Raw genomic sequence first — 21,582 nt, 5'->3', positions numbered from 1 at the left:
AACTGCTGTTGGTGAAATTTCCCCTTTAAGATTACCACCTTCCTTTATTTTGTGATTGGTGTCTTAACAGCTCAAGTAAAACAAGTTTGTTTGTTGACACACGCAAACCTACACAGAGAGGTATACAGGGTTTTAGAAGAATTATTCCTAGAGAATTTTAATCTAATTTTCAACTCTCTGTTTTATTTTAATTGCATAATTTCATGCCAACTGAGGATGTTACTCTTAATTCACTAGAAATGTTTTAAAATTATGGGTCATAATATTTATTTCATTTAATTGGTAGTTTACTCTTCAAGCATAAATGGAATGCTATTTTTCAGTCCTCACTGCAGGCTAGGGTCCTCTGAGCTTAAATTAAAGCCCTTCTTCTAATGGTCACACATCCAAACACAGTTAATGGAATATTCTGCACTGTAAACAATTACAGCAATTCTTAATTGAATGAATAGATTCTTAAATACAGTAGTTTGCTGTTCAAATGTTGCAATCTGGGAGATCAAGAACAGGCTCACTGTGAAGTGACTAGTTTTACGGTAAATATCTGTTCTATGCAAGGCATTAGGGGAAAATGAACATTCAAAATAATGATATCATCCTGGTGAAAGCTATATTGTGGGTTATAATGGTGAAATACTCATAATGCCCAATGCAATGCTTTGGCAATACATTGGGGCCACAAAAAATGTAAAATAAATAAATAAATAGCACATACAAAAGTTTTTATTCAGGCTTAATAGAAGTCTTTGTTTATTTAGTGTTGTTGATTTGTTATCAATAGTTGTGTTTTGTTTTAAGTCACCATTATGGTGATTAGTGTTCTCTTAAACTGGCACCTTGGACCTTCTTAATCATCATTATCAAATCTTTATTATTCTTTATTCTTTATTATTATCAGTCCATTAAATAAAATTCGAGGTGTTGCACTGTGCTGCTTGGATGACAAAATCTAAGGTCAGATTGAACATCTGATCCTACCTTGCAAATGTTACTAGATGTGGCAATAGTGATGCATTACACATAAAACATACTAAAGGTTAATTCAGCAAAACATTACCAGCAAATTGTTTGATGAACTTACAACATAATTCCAAATTGATCCATTGACATACACAGAAATCAACTTTCGGCCTACAAAACGCAGCAATGGTGACAATTAACAAACATGCTTTTATGTAAAAAAGTAAAAGCTGAACATTAAAATACAAGTAACTTAGACTACAACAAAAACAACATCAAAATAAACCAGTAAATAGTAAAAACCGAAGTAATTTCTTCATGCCGCAGTGCATGCTGGGAACACAGCTGTTTATTTCAACAACAGTAGATAGTATGTCATTTGACAGCTATATGCTTCTAAATTACAATTGTATACTGTAGCTGTAAAAACAGTATCTAGCTGTTCATTTCAGCAACAGCAAGACGCTGTTAATTTTACAGTAAAATTCTGGCAACCCTGCTTCCAGTTCTTTAATGTTTTTTGACGAGAAAGTCTTTAACAGTGTGGGTTCAATACAAGTTAAGCTCTTGCAGCTTTTATGGCATAATGTTGATTACTACAAAATATATTTGTCCCTCCTTTACTTAAAAAATCAAATAAAATCTGGATTACAGCGAGACACTTACAGTAGAAGTTAATGGGTCAGATTAGTAAAAGTAAAAATAGTCACCGTATCAAAAGTATAGACACAATCTGTAAACAATATGTGTGTTAACATGATGTTAATGTGATAAAATTGCTTACTAACGTTTCCTGTGTAAAGTACATCCAATTTTATAACTTTGTTGACATGACGACGGAACATTTTAACCCTTGTTATCCCAGTTAATAATGATTTACAGCAACTTTACAATATGTTTCAACAGAGGGATTAATGTAAGTTCTTTTATCAAATAAAAAGTTAATAATTTCTGCCTTTAACCCCTTTTCAAAAATAGGCCCATTCACTTCCATCGTAAGTGCATTAGTGCCACCTCAGTTTTTTATTTTTAGAAAGAAAATGAGGGACGAGTTGAAATTATTTTGTGTGGTAATCAACATTATTGAACCAGGAATTGTCCTTTAATAGAACACCTTGTGCCAACAAGCCTTTATAATAACAATTGACCTTTTATGATGTGATCTTCAGGATCTATAATAACCTACAGTTTCAATTAAATGGTTGGATTATTGCTAAGAACTACATTTCTAGTCTTATGTGTATTACACTACAATATCGAGATAGGGAACAAAGAGTGTGTGTTACACATAAAGGTTGCAATGTGCACCTAGACTTTGAGCAGGACAATTAGGAAACTAAAGAAACCTGAAAAGCAATTCTATGTTATCTCAAATTTCATGTGTGGCAACCTTGGGCTTAACTTGATTGATTAAATAATGCATTGTTTACTTGAGCGTTTGTGAAGTAATTAAAAAACTGTAGGCTATGACTATGAAAGTTCTGATGTTCTAATTAGGGATACATCTGTATTTTGGAACATTTGGGGTTAAAAGGCTTCTGTCAAAATCCACATATGCAGACATTCTCACACACCCCTTAAATATCCCAGCCAATGGCGTTACTGGAGGCTGCGTACTTTGTCCAGCCTCTCCTCTCGGCTCAAATAAATACCACGTTGTTCGATTAGTTCCGTCCTGACCCTTTGAAATTGCGGCCTAAGTGAGGAGAAGCAACTTCATCTATTCTTATTATACAGCGCTACTCACCTTCAGATCAAACAAGTAAGGATGGTTATTTATATATTAGTCTTATTATTTGTCTTGCACAATATACTAATATACTAAGTTATTGTTAATATCATACTGTAGAAGTCAATGAAGTTGTTGGAAATTGTTTACTGATAAATCTCTTTATATGTGAATGTGCATTTGTACTTCGAAATTGTGCAGCAGAGGTGTGTCATGCATGATGTCGCGTGCGCAGCTGCAGTCTGCTTTGGATTAATGAATGCACATTTACTGTAACACAATGCAAATTATTTTTTAGAACTATCTTGGTTATATATTGGTCAGATAAAACAATTAATTTCATCGCAGACAATGGATTTTGCATATCACGTGCTTGATGAATGCAGAAGTTTATGCATGCAACTTGTATTTTCGTTTACTGTGGAAAAAGGGAGGCAATTAACATGATAATAATAATATTAAAACATGCAGATATGAGCACGGCTGTACAGTTTTTAATGTTATTGCGCGAAACTTGTTGCATGAGACTTGCTGGCACAAAATCTACAGCTCGAACTGAACCCTGGTCTTGTTTGTTCAGTGGGAGGAGCCAGACTATCTTTCTCAGGACTAAAGTTCAGCTGTTTGGCCAAATATTTACAGATACTGTTGAAGAACCCAGAGAACTAAATAACAGAATTTAAAGTTTTTGGTATTTGTCGCTTATTAAATTATTTTACTTCTTCCCCCCTCTTTTTCCTAGGATGACTCACCAGTATCCATCTCTCTCTCCGAAGCAGAAGCAGGAGCTTGCCACAATTGCCCAGCGCATTGTAGCTCCTGGAAAAGGCATCCTGGCTGCAGATGAATCCACAGGTAATGTGGTTTCATATGGAGTTATATATGTGCCACAATTCTGCACGCGCAAAATAATTTATTGAGCGCACAAAATGTTCTGCGCATGCAAAATGACATTTTGTCCAAAACAAAAATTCTGCACGCGCAAGAGGATATTTTGAGTGCACAAAAACGTTTCTGCACGTGGAAGATGAAAGTGAGCACAAAATAAGTTATTTTGCATGCACAAGATGACATTTTGAGCGCACAAAAAATTTTCTGCACTCACAAGATCATATTTTGAGCACAAGATGATTATTTTGCATTTTGCTTGAAAACGTGAAAGTTTTGTAAAGCAATGCATCTTCTTGCAAAGATAAATTAAATTTTGCACTTGGATAAAGTTTATTTGAATGTGAATTTGTTCAGAATTCTAACACTTTGCATTCTCCTACCCACTCTGCATGCAGAAAATCTTTTTGCATGCTCAAATTGAGAGATGCACCGATACCTGGATCGGTATCAGCTCCGATACTGACGTTTTTAATCAGGTATCGGTCCGACGAGCCCGATCCAAATCCAATACTGTGTGTTAGTCATGTTCGTTACTGTCAAGCCCAAAAAAATGACATAAAAGAACAATAAAAACACAATTAAAGTAGTTCACACGACTCGTGCATTTTATTCAAAGCCACATGAAGAGGTGCAATAGCTCGGTGAATCACAAAAAGCTGTGTTTAATAATATATAAAATGCACACGCAGCTCCAGTGCGTTATTGAATGGCACTGCCCTGTTTACACACAGCTGTGGCTATTTTTAGACATCACGCGGTGCGCTGTATTTGAGCGCTACTCGCGAACAACATCTTAGATGTAGATGCTCAATAGTTTATTTCACTTATAGGCATTTACAACAGCACCAGAGGTACATTTTTACCAGAATTTGAATAAGAAGTGAATTAAACTACTGTGAACTTTCCTACAAACAGACACATACAGGACTTCCTAGAGAGTTCAGAATGTCAAAATAAAAGTGTGAGCATTTTTCAAAGTTAAAAGTGTAATGGAGAGACTCATGGATGCAGAGATATGAACTCAGTTGCCGGGTTTATTGAACAAATGATTGAAACAATAATGTAAACATTGTGAGTAAATCCAGTTGAGCAGTGGCAAACAGCAGGTGAGTAATATCCAGACTGGGTGTAGACACAAAAACAGATAACTCACAACAGTCTTATGACACTTGCAGGCAATAATGAAGACACAGGTATGTTTGACATAGTAGAAAGGTGTGGAGTCTCAAAGATACTATCGATGAGAACAGACAAAGTGTATATAGGTATATATGCAGGTGCGTGTAATCAGAACTCAGGGGAGAGTGAGCGCTGACAGCAGTGAGGAAGAAAGAGAGAGAGACTGGTGGATCTGTGACAAAAGGTGCACGATTGAAATATATAAATATATATTACTATTATAATATAGTATTATCATTTGTTTACAAATTAGTTCCACACAATAATGTAAATATATTCTAAACTGATTATGCAAAACAAATAACACTGGTATCGGATCGGTGTCTGCCAATACTGAGATTTCTGATATTGGAATCGGATCGGAAGAGAAGAAGTGGTATCGGTTAATCCCTACACAAAATATCATCTTGCGCATGCAGAAAATTTGTTGTGCTCTCAAAATATTATTTTGTGCATGCAAAATTGTGGTACACGTAATAACTCCATAGTTTCGGAGTTTATATCAGAATACATTAATGCAATATGTCATACAAATACCAACCACAGTTGGATAGTACCATACACATTTTTAAATCGGTCACTTTGTTATCTTAAAGGATTTATTGTATTTTCCCTGTCACCTTGACAGCTAGAGCAATAATGAAATATTTTTTAAGACGTCATATCAAGCTTGCTTTCCAGAGATCCCTAAATGTTTGTTTCGTATTTTAGGGACAATGGAAAAGCGTTTTCAGAAGATCAATGTGGAGAACATTGAAGAAAACCGCCGAAGCTTTCGTGACCTTCTCTTCTCGGTCGATGCTTCCATCTCTCAAAGTGTGGGGGGTGTCATCTTTTTCCATGAAACACTGTACCAGAAATCAGACAAGGGGGTTCTGTTTCCTAAAGTCATCAAGGATATGGGCATTGTAGTTGGTATCAAGGTGAGTTTTCAGATGTTTTGAGGACAAAATCGTGTTGTGAACTCGTTTGTGTTTGCTATAAACTCATGTGATTATACATTTCTATGCTTGCTGTAAATGTACAGATGGTTTGGTAACCAAACTAATCACAGAGTTCTCCTGGTTGCCTTATCTCTCTGAATACAAGCACAAAGTCCTCTCGCTAGAAAAGTTTTCGCAGATAATGAATCAAAGGATTAATTGTGCTTTTGTGGCTTAAGGTTGACAAAGGCACAGCAGGACTGAATGGAACGGATGGAGAGACAACAACACAGGGTAAAACTTGTTTTTTTTCTTAAATAACATGAAATATCTAGCCTAACTTTTAATACTAAACCATTTTTTTTGCTATTCTCTAGGATTGGATGGTCTGTCTGAACGCTGTGCCCAGTACAAGAAGGATGGATGTGATTTTGCCAAGTGGCGTTGTGTACTTAAGATCTCCGACAGCAGCCCCTCTGTTCTTGCAATTGCTGAAAATGCAAATGTTCTTGCCAGATATGCCAGCATTTGCCAACAGGTATATCCAACAGAATGTGCTTTGTTTATGGAATCTTATTAATTTTCCATAATTCAAAAACAACCTTTCACATGACTATAGATATTTATTTTTTATTCTGGTTTAAAAAATACAAGTCTACTAGATCAATCTTTTTTTCAGAATGGCCTGGTGCCTATTGTAGAGCCTGAGATCCTCCCAGATGGAGATCATGATCTGCAACGGTGCCAGTATGTTTCTGAGAAGGTATGTTTTCTTCAGGAATAAATACTAAAAGCAGAGCAAAAACAAGTTACCCAATGAATTTAATTCCTGAAAAATCACATCCAAGGTCCTGGCGGCTGTATACAAGGCTCTCTCTGACCACCATGTGTATCTGGAGGGCACTCTGCTCAAACCAAACATGGTCACTGCTGGACACTCCTGCACCAAGAAGTACACCCCACAGGAGGTTGCCATGGCAACAGTTACTGCTCTTAGACGCACTGTGCCAGCTGCTGTACCAGGTTGGTCCTCAGTGGAAGGTCTCCATTTAAATGCTCTTTAGATTTATCTCATTTTTCTAACATCTCTCTTTTGCTCCTCAGGCATATGCTTCCTCTCTGGTGGCCAGAGTGAAGAAGAAGCCTCTCTGAATTTGAACGCCATTAACCAGGCTCCCTTGCACAAACCCTGGAAGCTGACCTTCTCTTATGGTCGTGCTCTCCAGGCCTCAGCTCTTGCTGCGTGGAAGGGACAGGCAGCGAACAAGAAGGCTGCACAGGATGCCTTTGTCACACGTGCCAAGGTAACCAACTTAGAATATACGGAGCATGTGGGCAATTTCAATTATCATAGTCAAACATTTCTTATACATTTTAAATTATATTGTGCATCACTGTGTTGTGTTAGTTTCAGCCATATTTAATGAAGTCAGGAACCGCATATATTGATTTTTGTTATGGTTTCCCTTCAGATCAATGGTCTGGCTTCAAAAGGTGAATACAAACCCTCAGGCCAGGCTGATAAAGCATCCACACAGTCCCTCTTTACCGCAAGCTATGTCTACTAAACAAAACAGCCCATCATATAGCTGAATTGCATGCAAAGATACCAACTATACTGAAGAGGACCTAACACTACGTTGAAGTGTACACTTGTGTAATATCCAAATGAAAAATGTACATTCATTTTCTACTTTAATGTGACCAAACATGTCAATCATCGTATCTCAGCCGGATTTAACTAACACCAGTGTGGAATGAGCCTTTATTCATGGGATGATGGCTTTCATTTTGGAATAAATTATAAAATGTCCTCTTTATACTGTTTTTGTTTTTTCACCTTACTAAGGATCAACTTGTAAGTTGGTGTAAGATAAAATCAAAATGGTCTGTGATTATGTATTTGACGTCAGCTGGAAATGAGCTGTTGAATGATGAGTTGCATATGGCAACCTGGATTGAAAAGGACCAAAATGTCATGCAGGTTATACTTCCTTGCTTCATCTGCTGCTGTCCTTTCTAGAGGTCGACCGATATTGTTTTTTTTCAGGTCGATGCCGATCTTTTGAAATCCGGGTCGGCCGATTGCCGATTAATGCTGCCGATTTATTGTGGCCGATATGTGCTTGTTTTTAACCTCTTATTTGAACCTTTTATTTGAAAGGTTTGTAAGATAAAATGTAACACACATAATTACTTAAGATAGACAACATTTCTCAACAAATACATTTATTGAACACTTGACCAATCTGCACTTGTACACTTAAATTACAAATGTATAATGTAAAAACATATTGTATAAATAATGTATAACAAATATATTAAATAAACAAAACAGGTGTTACGAACTGCTCCGAGACACGAAGGTTGAGATCCAAATGCAGCTTTAATTAAGGGGCAATCCAGACACGTAATCCTATATTCAGAGCATCCAAGAGAAGCACAGGCATAACTAGGGGTGGTTATCGTTAAGGTTTTAATGGTATTACTATCTTACCGATACTGCTTATCGATTCGGTACTTTAACGGTATTCTTAACGGTTCTTTTGTATATATATATATATATATATATATATATATATATATATATATATATATATAAAATTTTATTTCAGGAAGGTCTACTAACATTACTGTTCAGGTGTGGTCTAAAACGAAATCTAATAAAGTAATCAATTGTAAAATAACACTGCATAGTTTATCATAGATAGATTAATCCTTATTAATGCAGAAGTTAATTCATTCAAGAGCTGTAAGTGATTTTCTCTTTGCCTTTTGTTGTTTGATTCGCAGTGGCTCAATCGTCACACGTTTAATAGACAGCTTCCCCTTTAAAGGGTAACTAAACCCTAAACCAACTTTTTTTAGTTAATGATCTGTAAGCATGGGGCTTTATTAGTACTGGTCATTGATTCAAGTAATTTTTTTGACATTTGTGTATAAAGTGTTTTAATTCTACAATATATGGTGTAAAAACGTCTGAGTACTGCCCTCTTCAGGTTGAATGGTGGCTACTGCAGTTGAATTTTCCTATTGGCTGTTGCGGTACTTCGTGACGTAAGCGGTGACAGCTGACGTAAGCAGGTTCCAGCTCACCACGCCAGATTCATGTACATGTCGTCTTACGACCGTGTGAGGAATAATAATAACATAGAGTCTGACAGGCTGTCAATTATCCGCCACCACGCCTCAGGTGCCCTCCCGCTCAGCCCCGCACTCGGTTCGTTCCCTCTATCCCCGCCGGGGTCTGCCCACTTTTCCAGCATTTTCAAATATTTCTAGTGGGTGGAGTCAGACTCTGAGCAGGTGTTTAGTTACCCTTTAAGACCGAGTTCAGATTTTTATTATTAAACGCGTCCCGCAATTTAGCAACAGTAGCTAGACTGCATTTTACAACAATCAGCGATCGTGCTGATTCTGACGTTAAGTTTGAGTTTTAGGGAGAAATGTCAGTGCACCGCTGTGAAGGGAAGGAAGTTGTGCTAGACAGAATGCGGCTTATGTATAAATATTCTTTTTATAATCTTTGGAAGGCGAAATCTAAAATAAAATCAGACTAATAATCACATATCTAAACCAGGCTATGTTTGAATGTTTAGTTCTGTTACTCATTATGCTGGGCTCGTGTTGGGCTCGCTTTTGTGCTCGCTGTGGCACCGCGTGAGCTGAGTCTCTCTCTCTCTCTCTCTGACTGCGAATAGCTAAATTGCATCACAGACAAATGGTTTCATATTATTATACATAGAAATGGCTGGCGATATAAAATAACTTTCTCTTTATAGCAATAAAGAATGTATTTTCTTAATTTCTCCAGTACCGACAGCAGAACCGGTAACGTCCGAGCTTACCAAAGCCGGTCCTTCAATACTGCGTTGGTATATTTTTATTACTTATTTATCTGCATTGAGTGACAACCCTCTCAAATATAAGACACACAAACAGAACAAATAAAAGTCTCAGATTCACTGTCTGTAATTGCAAAATTCTTGCTTGCTTATTGTGACATGATAGCAACCCTTCTGATGTGATAATGCAACTTCAACTACGCTATCAATATCCAAAGTAGCCGAACGTCATGTCAACTATCGCGTTTGTCACGTTTTTTCTTGAAGTTGGCAGTAACGTATCAAAAGTTTTTAATTAAATCTAAAGAAGTTATACAAATTTAACCCTTACTGTTTTCTCCAAGGAACTTAGCTCCTTCCTTAGGCACTGGATGAGGTCTGCTCACTCTGCTGGAAAATGACTCTAGGGGCAGTGTGCGTCGAACACGTGTTCCACAACAACACTAGGCTGCCCACAGATGCGCCTGCCTAATAATCGGCTTGATATGCGTGGATATTGGCCGATGCCGATTATGTAAAAAATGCAAAAAATCGGCCGATTAATCGGCCGGCCGATTAATCGGTCGACCTCTTGTCCTTTCCCACACATCCCTCTTCAGATTGGGAAAAGACAAATTATACATGTTACAGACAGTATCTGAAGAATTTTATTAATTTTGAAAAATATGTTGACAGAAATGTAAAATATACATAATTGCATCTACATTTATTATACCCGTGGGGAATCTCCATACTCAAGAATTTGGCCACCATGTTCTTATGCCACTTCTTCACTGCCACATGTAAAGCAGTCTGTCCATTATAATCACCCTGGTTCATGATCACTCCAGCTAAACCATGCATGCAAAAGCTGATAGTCTGTAGGCCGGACTGCCCTAAATTATAACGGAGAGCCTCGTGCAAATGTCTACAATGGATGTACACATTTATTTTAAGTTTGAAAGACTTACTTGATAAGATCCATGCCGATTCGCATAGGCTTAAGAGCTACAGTGGCACCTTTTTAATCTTAAAATCGTAATCAGGTCAAAGTACCTGGCACATGAAATACAAGTTATTTACACTCAAAAATTAACATGATTTATTGTTGATTTATTGATTTATTACTTAAAACCTGTGGAAACACTATTTGAGGGATTAAAAAATACGTACTTGTTTTTTTATGGCAAGGTGCAAGGGTGTGCAACCAAAGCGGTTTTCCAGTTGGCTTGTTGCTCCACTAGACAGTAAATCATTTACCATATTGCTCTTACTCTTTTCACAAGTTCTGTGCATGGCAGTATAGCCATCATAGTCACCAACATTTGCATCCATCTAACAACAGGTTTTATGAAAAAGTAACATAATCCTCTCAAATTTATATCAGAGGGCATTTTAGCTAACAGGCCTTTTCATCACTACCCTCACTAGTATTTCCTGTAGAGTAACAAAGTCGTTGTTCTCTATGCATGGGCAAAAGCAAGGCAAATATTGCTTTAACATCCTGTTTAAAGATCCATCAGATGTTATATCACTTGAACCTCAAATAAAAGAATATAACATTAAAGATAACAAAGATAAATGGCTCACTTCGTTTGTCTTGTTTTTAAGCCAGCTGAGCTTGAGAACTTTGCCCACGTTGTAGAACAACTGACAGTTTCGCATCTGAGCACCCACATTCGTGAGGGGGATAAAGAAACGGGTCATATTGTTCCACTTCAACCTCATCTATAAAAGTAAGCATAATGTTATACATCAAAGTATGTTAATTGGATATGCATTAGATGATTTTTAATTTGCAAGAGAATAGCTTTCTCAAATGGATTCAACTCAAGAGCTTCAGCTAGTGGTTCCCTTTATATCCTGTTCCAGAAGGCGCCCCAACACTACACATTTCAGATATCTCCCTAATCAATAACACTTGATTCAACTCATTAGCTCGGTACTAGAGACTTCTACTCAGAAATTATTTAATTATGACAGACAAGTTATGCTGTTTAATTAGTCATTATAGTTTGTAAGCAAGACGGCGATACAGTGTAAATTCTGTATTTATGTTCCATATTTTCCAAGATGTAGTAGTTATTAGGCTAACCTGAGCTGAGGCAAAATTACCGTTGGAAGAACATCTAAAAATTCCCGCTCTTGCTGCGCGAGGTGTCACTCAGTCATGACGCGGAGCATCCGGTCAAATAACACTGCATATCTTATTCAATATGGAATTCATTTTATTTAAACAAGTCATGAGAACTACAAGATACATTCAATACCACAAAAAAAAAAAAACTAAGTTACGTAATAAGTATTAACTGTTCTTTTTTTACTTTATTGTGAACTTGGAAGAAATGTTCTGTTTTTGACATTTGGAGTTAAACAATTCTGTGCTTTTATTGAAGACAACGCAATCCATAATCAAATCCATCTTTATTGGCAATTGGACATGAAGAACCCACCTACCCTACCAACATAGACATGCATGGACAGTTTCTAATTAAGTTTCCACAATTACAATTAAACACACATCTAGGGAGTCATTACCAAAAAGGAGGATCATGTCGGTGTACTTAAAGTTTAAACTAAAAGAGCCTCGTGTACAGTAGGTCCCCCTCAATGATTACCTGCTGTTGATCCTGTGAAACCAGAGACTTTTCGGGTTCAGGAAAATGCTCTGAAAATTGTGCTCAATACAAGTTTATATCTCTAAAAGATACATAACTGATTTGTGTGGGGGGGTAAAGACCTTAAGTCCTTGTAAAATCAAGCTGCAAGATTTGAATCTACCTATAGATTCAAAAACCAACCAAACTGCTTTATTTAAATTTACTATTGAACCTGTAGTCACAAAACATCACTAAATGCAGCATGAAGTCATTAACAACATTGTTATACAGCTTTCTAATACCAATCCACGGTCAGAAAAAAAAAAAAGAGAACTAGGAATATCTTAAAAAATTCAATCTTGCACACTTGTCCTAAACAGACTTTGGTCATACAAAAAAAATTAATTTTATTTTACGATGGATGATGATGGTATTCATAACAATTCCATATGGTATGCACTGTAAAATGTAAACTAATGTAAGTCTTTAATAAAAAACAAAAACAAACACTGTAATGTCTTTCTAGTCCAAACATCTACTGAGTTGTGATAAAGAGAAGTATTGCTATTGATGCTACAACATTTTCTTACAGGTTACCTCAGAATGTGAGGATGTCCATCAAACACATTAATATCACTTCAACATAAATGTATGTGGTCACAGATTTCACAGGTGCAAACGCATCAGAGTGTGTTCTCTACAACTACCCACTCACAATCTTTCTAAAAAACAATGACCTAAATGGGTGCCCTTGTTAAAAAAAAACAACAACAATGAACAATTCATATTGTTTACACACTACAAGGCAGAAGCATTTGGAGATAAGGTGATATGGAGCCGTGTTCACTGTTTTACACTACTCTCAAGAATCCAGGTAAATAAATGCCAAAATATCAATCCTTTTAAAAACAAACAACAATCTTTGCTTGTCATAACTGTCCGGATTAGCGCAGGGCAACTCCATTCTGAACCATCCATTCAGTGTAGGTCTTGTAGGCCAGTTGAGGATGAGGGCATTTTGTCAAATTAGATTTGTTCGCATGGAACAAAGGGCAGGAGGACTGAAGCCCTTGGACAAATGGCGTCAGCTTGAGATTCACCCCACCTTCGATGGCGCCACAATTTTACGTTCCAAAACTTATGTGGAGCTCCCATCACATAATATAAACCTTCTCGGCCTGGGAAAAGTTGAAAACCTCTTTGGTTCTGGGGCATACCACCTTGTCATCTTGACGAATGGACAATAGAGACTGAAGATCAGAGTGAAAGGAAAGAAATGTTAATGACAATATATACACAAACAATGCATTCTAAACTGCACTGAACACTTAAAACAAAGACTCAAAGAATCATAGCTAACTCTAACATGAATGCAGCTACTCACACTGTAACCATACACATAGCCATTAGGCAGCATCATGGGTGGGTTATTCTCATTCATGACTTCCCCAGATATTTTGCACACCAGCCGTGAGTTTGCACAGTGGGCCATGGGAAGAGGTTGAGCCAATTTGTTCAGTGACTTGCTACAGACAGGGCAGTCTGGGTTTTTGGAAGTACCATCCTCTTTATAACACTGCCTGTAAACTTGGAATTAAGGTGCACAACTTTTCAGCAATATTATTAAATCAACAAGATTTTAATTTGATTGAAGGACAAAGTATAGTCATTTAAAATCATGACCCTGGTGTCAATTTTCATCCTGCAAAAATTACACCAGTACCGATATTGAAACAGTTAATGTTATGCATATCGTAGCATAATGCATAATACAAAATCCATGAGTACAATAAATGATCTGCTGGACACATAACCTGAAAACCCAAAGGGTAGTCAACATTACTGCAAAGAAGATACGGGGTTTTGATGGCAGACAGCCCTGCCTGCAGGGTAATGGTAAACACAGAGTTGTTCCCCAGCTGGTGTAATCTGTAGTTGTCAAATCTGAACTGCTGGATCAGCATTTTCCAACGAGCTGGATCCAAAAGATCCTGGGGGAGAAGTTAAAAAAGTGTTATGGACCATTGAACTTTACTAGCCTGGACAGCCTTTATAAATATAAATTAATTTCAAAACAATTCCTTAAAGTAGAAGATACATTTCAGATATTACAGAACGAATATTGTATTTACCTTATACGGTGAGATGTGCGTGTCAGAGGGAAAAGCCAGCATACCCATCACCTGCCGTACCTCGTCCAACTGTCCTCCTTCAGCTTGGCTGAAGTGTTTGCGTGCATGTCTGAAAAAGGAATAAATGTTATTTGCCATTAGCCATGATTTATATACATGCTGAACCATAAATTGCAATAATTCAGGCAGACTTGGAATGGGAAAATAAACTTTTTTGTTTTATAGCGACAAAGCAAAAAAACAGGTTTCAAACACAGACACATATCTATAACGTACACAAATACCCATGCAAATTCTCTTACCTTACTGCATCCATGCGTTTGTTTTGTCGAATGAGTTCAATAAATTCCTGGATCCTTAAACTGAACTCCAAACAGCTCTGAGAACAGGAACATATTTTAACAAAATTGAAAAAAACTTGACTTTTCAAATTATATTTGTCTTCAGCCTATTTGAGAAAACATCTCTGCAATGTTAAACAAATGAAAACATTCCGTAGACGGCAAGGAATATAAATACTTACTTATTTTGGCTCCATAATTGTAAATCAAATTCAAGTAAATATTTAAACGCAGCAGTTGGTAAAAAATGGACTTGGGCACTTTGCGGAACCAAATGTCTTACTTTCATTTTTCGTAGGCGAGACTTGTTGTCATGGCACCAAGCGAGACAGGTAGCCGTTTCCTGTCGTTCCAGTGATTCCTCAACTTCTTTTGCAGTAAGAAACATTTCTATGTTGACCAAATCCTAGGACAACAAAACACGGCACATGAAAAATAGCCCAAGCCTGATGTTTCCACATACACACAGCAAAGGAAAAGTGGAGACGCACCTCAATACCACTTTGTCTGGCTAGCTTGACTGCAGTGTTGTAATAGCCACAGCGTAGTAAGTGTTCCACCATCATGCGATCCATGCGCTTCTTCTTCCAGACATTGACGATAGCTGGCTGGTCACTGCTATGTTCCTTCAGGTGCTCTATGCGTCGCTTACATAGCTTAGCGCTCTCATCCTCTGCTTGTATAGACTCTGCTGCCTATTAGATAAAAACTCCATCAATGTCTGGTGTAAACAGCGGAAATATTGTTAAACTTAATGAATTCAACAAACATAGCAATTGGGGGCGATTATAGAAATGTCATAATTTATACCATACAAATCCGGAGAGACTACATTGCAAAAGTGATGTTATCTGCATACTTTTCTCTTAAGGGCGCTGAGCTTCTCAACAACTCCATCCAGAAGAGAGACCACAGTATCTACCACTGGAAAACTACTGAGGGTTTTCTCCAGTTCTGCCACAACCATCGTCACGTGACTGGTCTCCCGGTCGATGTTCTTCTGAGCCGCTCTAAAGCGCTTGTTTAAGGTTTCATAAGGAACCTATAAAAGTGCATAAACAATATTTTGTATTTCATTACTTGGGTAACACAATTTCCGGTAGCCGACACAAAGACTTTCTGTTGTGATGGTTTGAAACATCTTATTAACAGCATGGGATTACCACAATACAAACCATCTCATCCATCATATTGATCATTCCTACCCCAGAGCGTCATTCAATGTTATGCATATGAAAAGTAGGGATGTCCTGTTTCCATTTTTTGGAAAGCGAGTACGAGTATCGATACTTCATTTTTAGTATTAGCTGATACAATCCCGTTTTTTAGTTTTTTGCTTTATTTTTTCTGAATGCCATAAACATTTAATTTTATCATAAAAAACTGAGTTTAAATTAATTAATTAAAACTGTAATCCAGCTGTAATCCAGCGTGTATTGATGCTGACTACCACCCCTGGTAAATGAATCCAGACATGTCTACTAAGCAACCAAACTGGCCCGGTTGCTAGGGAGGGTAGAGTCAGATGGGGTAGCCTCCTCGTGGTCGCGATGAGTGGTTCTCGCTCTCAATGGGGCGCGTGTCTCGTGGAGAGTAGCATGTGCCTCTACATTCTGGTAGTCTCTGCAGTGTCATGCACAACGAGCCACGTGATAAGATGTGATAAAACTTATCCTCTGCCATCCGGATTGAGCTGAGTAACTGCGCCACCACAAGGACCTACTAAGTAGTGGGAATTGTGAGAATTGCATTCCAAATTGGGAGAAAAGGGGATACATGTTATTTTTTTATTATTATTATATAAAATAAAAATCTGTAATCCAATGAAAATAGAACATTTCATTTTCAACATAAATTGGTCTTATTTTTATTATTTTTATCAAATAATGTGCTGCACAAAAGAGCATGGCAGATGATAATAATTATTGATTTCTTATTAATAGTAGTAGTAGTCGCATAACAGTGAATATTATTTAACTATATACAGTACTGATTTTTGTTTTTTCCATTTAAATGGAGCTCTCTTTTTTTGGCAGAAGCTTTTAATTTGGAGTGAATCCGTTTGTGTATTTTTGACAGTAGCTTCTCACCTCCATAAAAGCAAGTCACTAGGTGAACCAGTGCATTTATTAAACCGATTTCATTCAAATTAATACAGTATGAAGTCTGTACGCGCTGCGCGCTATATATAGAATAAGCACTCAGCTCGCTGTCGTCTGCTACAAACAAGGCTTCACATTTACAGTCATACATTCTTAAAATCGATTTACTTTAAAGCATGCTGCACATGGAAACTATGTATTTATCTCATTAGGCTAAATCACAGCCTTTGCAGATAAATTAACACACTAGGACATAACGTGATTTTAATTTGTGTTCTGAATGTTTACGTAATGGCATTCGTATGTCAGATGGTATCGGTTTTTGGTATCTGAGCATTTTTAAGAGTACGAGTACAAGTACATGAATGCAGTATCGGACCAGATTTAGATTCCAGTATCTGTATCCGAACATCTCTACTGAAAAGTACAGTATATAAATGATAAAAGCGTTTTATGAGGCTACAGTAAAGACTAAAACAAATCCTTCTCTTTAGGATTAAGCACACAGTGACAAAAGACTGATCTACTTTAATGAACAAATCTGACCATATTTATTTATGTTTTATGTGGATGTAGCTACAATCCTTTATACACACTTTTTCTGCTATGTTGTTGCTTGTTTCTATTCTATTTTTTTTTTACTATTGATTTACTCTTAAATAGCACAAACTGTCACTTTACTGTATGGTCACGGTCTACTATGGAATTGCCTACTTGTATTTATTACAATGCACCACATTCAACCTTAGTGCTACTGACCCTTTACTGCCTTATATTTCTTATATATAGATTCTATACTCCCTGCCTTTGAAAGATTTCCCAATTAGTTTGTCCTAACCCTAATCCCTGTCCTCCAATTGGCATAAGTAAGGCATTTTTCTAAGTCTAACAACAGAGCACTGTGTTCATTAGAGGCATCCATTTGCAAAAAAGGTCAGAGAAGTGGACATGATCATTAGGCCAGAAGGAGTGGCTGTACTGCAGCTGTGGAAAAAGCAGAGATAAATACACCTTCAATCTTTTCTCTGAAAGTCCATTTTGTTCAGTCAATCAGCCACCGTAGAACTAGAGCAAGTATTCTAGTCTTGATTACCATCTACATTTTCAATGCACTATACAGATGTTTTATAATGGATACAAATCCTAAATAAATCAAAGATGTTATTACAGATTTTCGTAGTTTGATTCCCTCAAACAGTATTAACACTGTGACAGTCTCCAAACATTGCTCTTTTTGTTTGACCATCCCAACATTATAAAATAAGCTCAACCAGTGGCACGAGTTTGGGATGATACAATCTGTTTGGCCAACCAATAGACCTTATTCACAGTAGCGGCATCTTTGATTTTTGACGAGAATGAAAATGAGGCTTTGAGTGATAGACTGAAGTGGGTCATACACCGGATGCGTCTGGTAGACGGCATGGTACATTCTAAACTTTGATTTCAATGAAGTTATGCACACCGCTACGACTCCGTGGCACGGCAGAAATTTGAGCAGTCTCCGGAGCGCAACTCGCATGAATTTCAATTTATTTAGATTAATCAGTCAGTCTTAATACATTTAAATCTAACAATATCCTTGATCATTATTAAAATTAAAACTTAAAACTTTTGTTCATACTAGGGCTGGCCGATATGACAATATTGTGGCGACGATAAAGTGTCAGTCGATAGAGATTTTGCTATATTGTGTATATCGCTATATGTACATATCTATCTATCAGTGGGAAGGGCTTTGCACATGCTGTCACGCTGTTTTTATTTATTTGCTATTCATTTTCTGCAAGAAGTGTACATATTTTTACATTTTTTAACAACCTGCAGTGTTATTTGTTAGTTGGGTATTTTTTTAACTCATGTATTATTTTCTTTGTTGCATTGCTGTGAGAAAATCTTGTGTTTCATTAGGAAAGTTTATAATAATTATAGTATTGGTCAACAACTTGAAATTAAGCATTATGGTAAGCTTGATTTAAAACCAAGTTTCAAATATAGAGGGGCCTGGGTAGCTCAGCAAGTAAAGATGCTGACTACCACACCAGCAGTCGCAAGTTCAAATCCAGGGTGTGCTGAGTGAATCCAGTCAGGCTTCCTAAGCAACCAATTGGCCTGGTTGCTAGGGTGGGTAGAGTTGGGTTAACCTCCTCGTGGTCGCCATAATGTGGTTCACGCTCTCGGTGGAGTATGGTGAGTTGTGCATGGATGGAGCGGAGAATAGCATGAAGCCTCCACACGCACTAAGTCTCCGTGGTAACATGATTGGATTGACGGTCTCAGATGCTTAGGCAAATGAGATTCGTCCTCCACCACCCGAATTGAGGCGAATCACCATGCCACCACGAGGACTTAAAGCGCAGTAGGAATTCCAAATTGGAGAGAAAAAGAAAAAATAAGAAAAAAAAAAAAGTTTAAAATATAGAGAAAATTATATAAGAGTAAGGAGTGTTCATATATAAATTATTTCATTTACTGAATGGATTTTCCAAAAATAAGCATTATAACATAGATATTTAACATACTATATATTTTGTGTTGATTTTCAAGAAGAAAACATACTATATTGTGATTATATATCGTTATCGTGATAACAATTCACTCACATAGTCATATAAGATTTTGGTCAAATCACCCACCCCTAGTTTATATCTATAGCCAGAATTAATTACAAACAGTATTACAAACATTGAAAATAATAATCCATTAAATATATTGCTTTAACACTGTATTACATTTATTCCCACTACACTAGTATGACATTTTTGGCTTGTACAAATAAAGGTGCCTTGGCCCTTCTAAATAATACCGCAATCAGTGCTTTCAAAGTAGAGCTGGTCAATCCATTTTCTTTGTTATTCCTCGACCACTACAACAATGATTTAGCACAGAAGAGACAATGACAAGTTTAGAGGTTTAGCACCAGAAGCCACACTCTCAAGAGAACCAGCGAAGCTGCTGGAAATCATGCTCAAAGCTGCAAGGCAAGCACACATGCAACATGCCCTTGACAATAATGAACCTCCATGTATTATTGACATTCTGTACGCGTGTACATGAACAAGCGTCATTTCACTGGAGATCCATTAACTAATGACATTACAAAGCACTCAACTCATCATCAGATAATCAAAGCAATCGGTAAACGAAGGGATATATCCAAATCGACGCCATCAATCGTGTTTATTAGGGGGAAATCTGTGACGCAGAGAACAAAGGTGCCATCCATTAAATAATAACCCTCTAGCCGAGAGAATACACCTGAGCTACAAATTACAGCTGATCCACAAAACATAATGAATTCTGATCCTGGTATAATGGATAAATCGCATGATTACCGATCTATGATCACCACTCGTATGTATGATTTCCTCCAGCAGGTATTCGATTAGTATCTAACGACATCATATTTTCAGATGACAGCGTTCAAATCCAGTGTATATATAACTAAGCAGTAGTGTTATCTAATAGATGGTGAGGTAATGAAGTAGCAATATATTCCGATCCGATTCGTGTCACTATCCGCCTCGCTAATGAACCCTTAATCTGCCTTAAACTGCATTACTCGTTGGTTACACAAGGGAACCCCTGTATAATAATATGATAGTTTCTAATCAATTAAAGAATGTCCCGAATTGCGAGGATGACTTCGGTTAGACTGGCATTACACAACATATCCCTCCTGTCGCCGAATACCTGTACAGGCGATGTCGTTAACGAGGAATCGCTCGACGGCTGGCGCTCACTTCAGTGGGATCTGTTTGTCTGGGACTTGTTTTGCTAAGTTATCTAGCCATAGAGCTAACCAGTTAACTGTCTAAATACAGCCACATACTTCCCATCTGATCGGTCATTTTCGTTAGTTGGATCATCTATGATCAAGTTCATATAGCTCAGAATAAATGTGATCAGTTGCACGCTTAGAGTATGTATAGCAAAGCTTGACAGACCTTTAAAGTTGGATATTCTTGCACCTTTAGGGCCATAGAGAGTTGTGCCGCTGTCTCCTGCACCGCCATCTTGCATTGGGGAAACTGTGGAGCGCAAGTTCATCTTCTTCTCGTTAGTGGCCTTCAGTGTGCTGAAGTAATCAGACTGCTCATTACGGCCCCCTAGTGTGGTGGGACTAAAATCGTTTGAAATGTGCCGTAAAATTCCTGGACACCTGATCGATCAATGGCCGAAAATAAATAAAAAATATTTATGATTGTTTACTCCTTGTTTTATATGGAAATTACCACCAGTGTTGGGGAGTAACTGAATACATGTAACAGATTTCGTATGTAAAATACAAAATATAAGTAACTGTATTCCACTAGTTACAATTTAAATAATTGGTATTTAGAATAAAAAGTATTTTGATTACTCATCATTTGTCATTTGTTTAATTTAATATTTAGTCCTTTCAGATGGAAAACATTTATACATATAAATGATGCGATCCAAAGTGCATTTGAACAGCGGTGAAACACTTTCTTATAATGCGTTACATTCATACGAGCAGACAGAGAAGTACGTTTGAAGTAAGTTTGGAGCAGAAGAAATAGAAATAAGGCTTGTGTAAATTTTCAGCTTTACTCTAAGCTAAAATGCTATTTCTAGCCATTTTATACGCACACGTTACCAGGGACGATCATATTTTTTATCAAGAAAATTCACGTTGGATCATAATTTCTTTTTCTCTAGTAAGACCTTTGATATTAGGGCAAAAATCATATTCTTATTAAAAAAAATATTTTTATTGTTTTCCTGTAAAAATATTTTTTAAATCCTTAAAACAAGATCAATTTGCTTTGTATTGTTTTAAAAACAACACTACATAAGTTATTTAGGTTTTTCAGAGAATGTAATTTTAACATGTGTATTTTATCTTGCTGTACTGGCAGAGATTGTATAGTCAAAAA

At 37.0% G+C, this 21,582-nt stretch overlaps 2 protein-coding genes across 3 annotated transcripts; one reads left to right on the top strand and one right to left on the bottom strand.

Moving 5' to 3' along the window:
• The first annotated feature begins 2,577 nt into the window (after positions 1-2,577).
• On the top strand, positions 2,578-7,502 carry LOC127659938 (fructose-bisphosphate aldolase B). The gene is made up of 9 exons (XM_052149939.1): positions 2,578-2,722; positions 3,432-3,544; positions 5,471-5,682; positions 5,922-5,976; positions 6,060-6,220; positions 6,362-6,445; positions 6,531-6,705; positions 6,787-6,986; positions 7,155-7,502. The coding sequence occupies exons 2-9, from the start codon at positions 3,433-3,435 to the stop codon at positions 7,248-7,250; spliced, it is 1,095 nt and encodes a 364-aa protein (XP_052005899.1). The 5' UTR covers positions 2,578-2,722; position 3,432; the 3' UTR covers positions 7,251-7,502.
• A 1,860-nt stretch (positions 7,503-9,362) lies between these two features.
• LOC127660042 (E3 ubiquitin-protein transferase MAEA) lies at positions 9,363-20,737 on the bottom strand. 2 transcript variants are annotated; one of them, XM_052150096.1, is made up of 9 exons: positions 20,629-20,737; positions 15,439-15,621; positions 15,071-15,274; positions 14,863-14,985; positions 14,541-14,617; positions 14,239-14,347; positions 13,964-14,097; positions 13,491-13,686; positions 9,363-13,356 (listed from the first exon to the last, which is right to left on the bottom strand). In XM_052150096.1, exons 1-9 carry the CDS (start codon positions 20,695-20,697, stop codon positions 13,261-13,263), a joined length of 1,191 nt encoding a protein of 396 aa, XP_052006056.1. In that variant the 5' UTR covers positions 20,698-20,737; the 3' UTR covers positions 9,363-13,260. The 2 variants fall into 2 exon arrangements, with proteins under 2 accessions (XP_052006056.1, XP_052006057.1); XM_052150097.1 differs by lacking the exon at positions 20,629-20,737 and adding an exon at positions 20,017-20,548.
• Positions 20,738-21,582: the final 845 nt, after the last annotated feature.

This window comes from Xyrauchen texanus, chromosome 19 (assembly GCF_025860055.1).
Source record: "Xyrauchen texanus isolate HMW12.3.18 chromosome 19, RBS_HiC_50CHRs, whole genome shotgun sequence".
Taxonomy (NCBI): Eukaryota; Metazoa; Chordata; class Actinopteri; order Cypriniformes; family Catostomidae; genus Xyrauchen; species Xyrauchen texanus.
This window is presented reverse-complemented; position numbering and strand designations above follow the sequence as displayed.

Excerpts from the sequence above, each read along its gene's own strand:
- LOC127660042 (XM_052150096.1), bottom strand. The coding sequence starts at position 20,697 with ATGGCGGTGCAGGAGACAGCGGCACAACTCTCTATGGCCCTAAAGGTG. Across the intron at positions 15,622-20,628 it reads AAGAATATCCAACTTTAAAG|GTTCCTTATGAAACCTTAAA; the intron begins GTCTGTCAAGCT and ends GCACTTTTATAG. Across the intron at positions 14,098-14,238 it reads CGCACATCTCACCGTATAAG|GATCTTTTGGATCCAGCTCG; the intron begins GTAAATACAATA and ends CTTCTCCCCCAG.
- LOC127659938 (XM_052149939.1), top strand. The coding sequence starts at position 3,433 with ATGACTCACCAGTATCCATCTCTCTCTCCGAAGCAGAAGCAGGAGCTT. Across the intron at positions 5,977-6,059 it reads TGGAGAGACAACAACACAGG|GATTGGATGGTCTGTCTGAA; the intron begins GTAAAACTTGTT and ends GCTATTCTCTAG. Across the intron at positions 6,221-6,361 it reads ATGCCAGCATTTGCCAACAG|AATGGCCTGGTGCCTATTGT; the intron begins GTATATCCAACA and ends TCTTTTTTTCAG.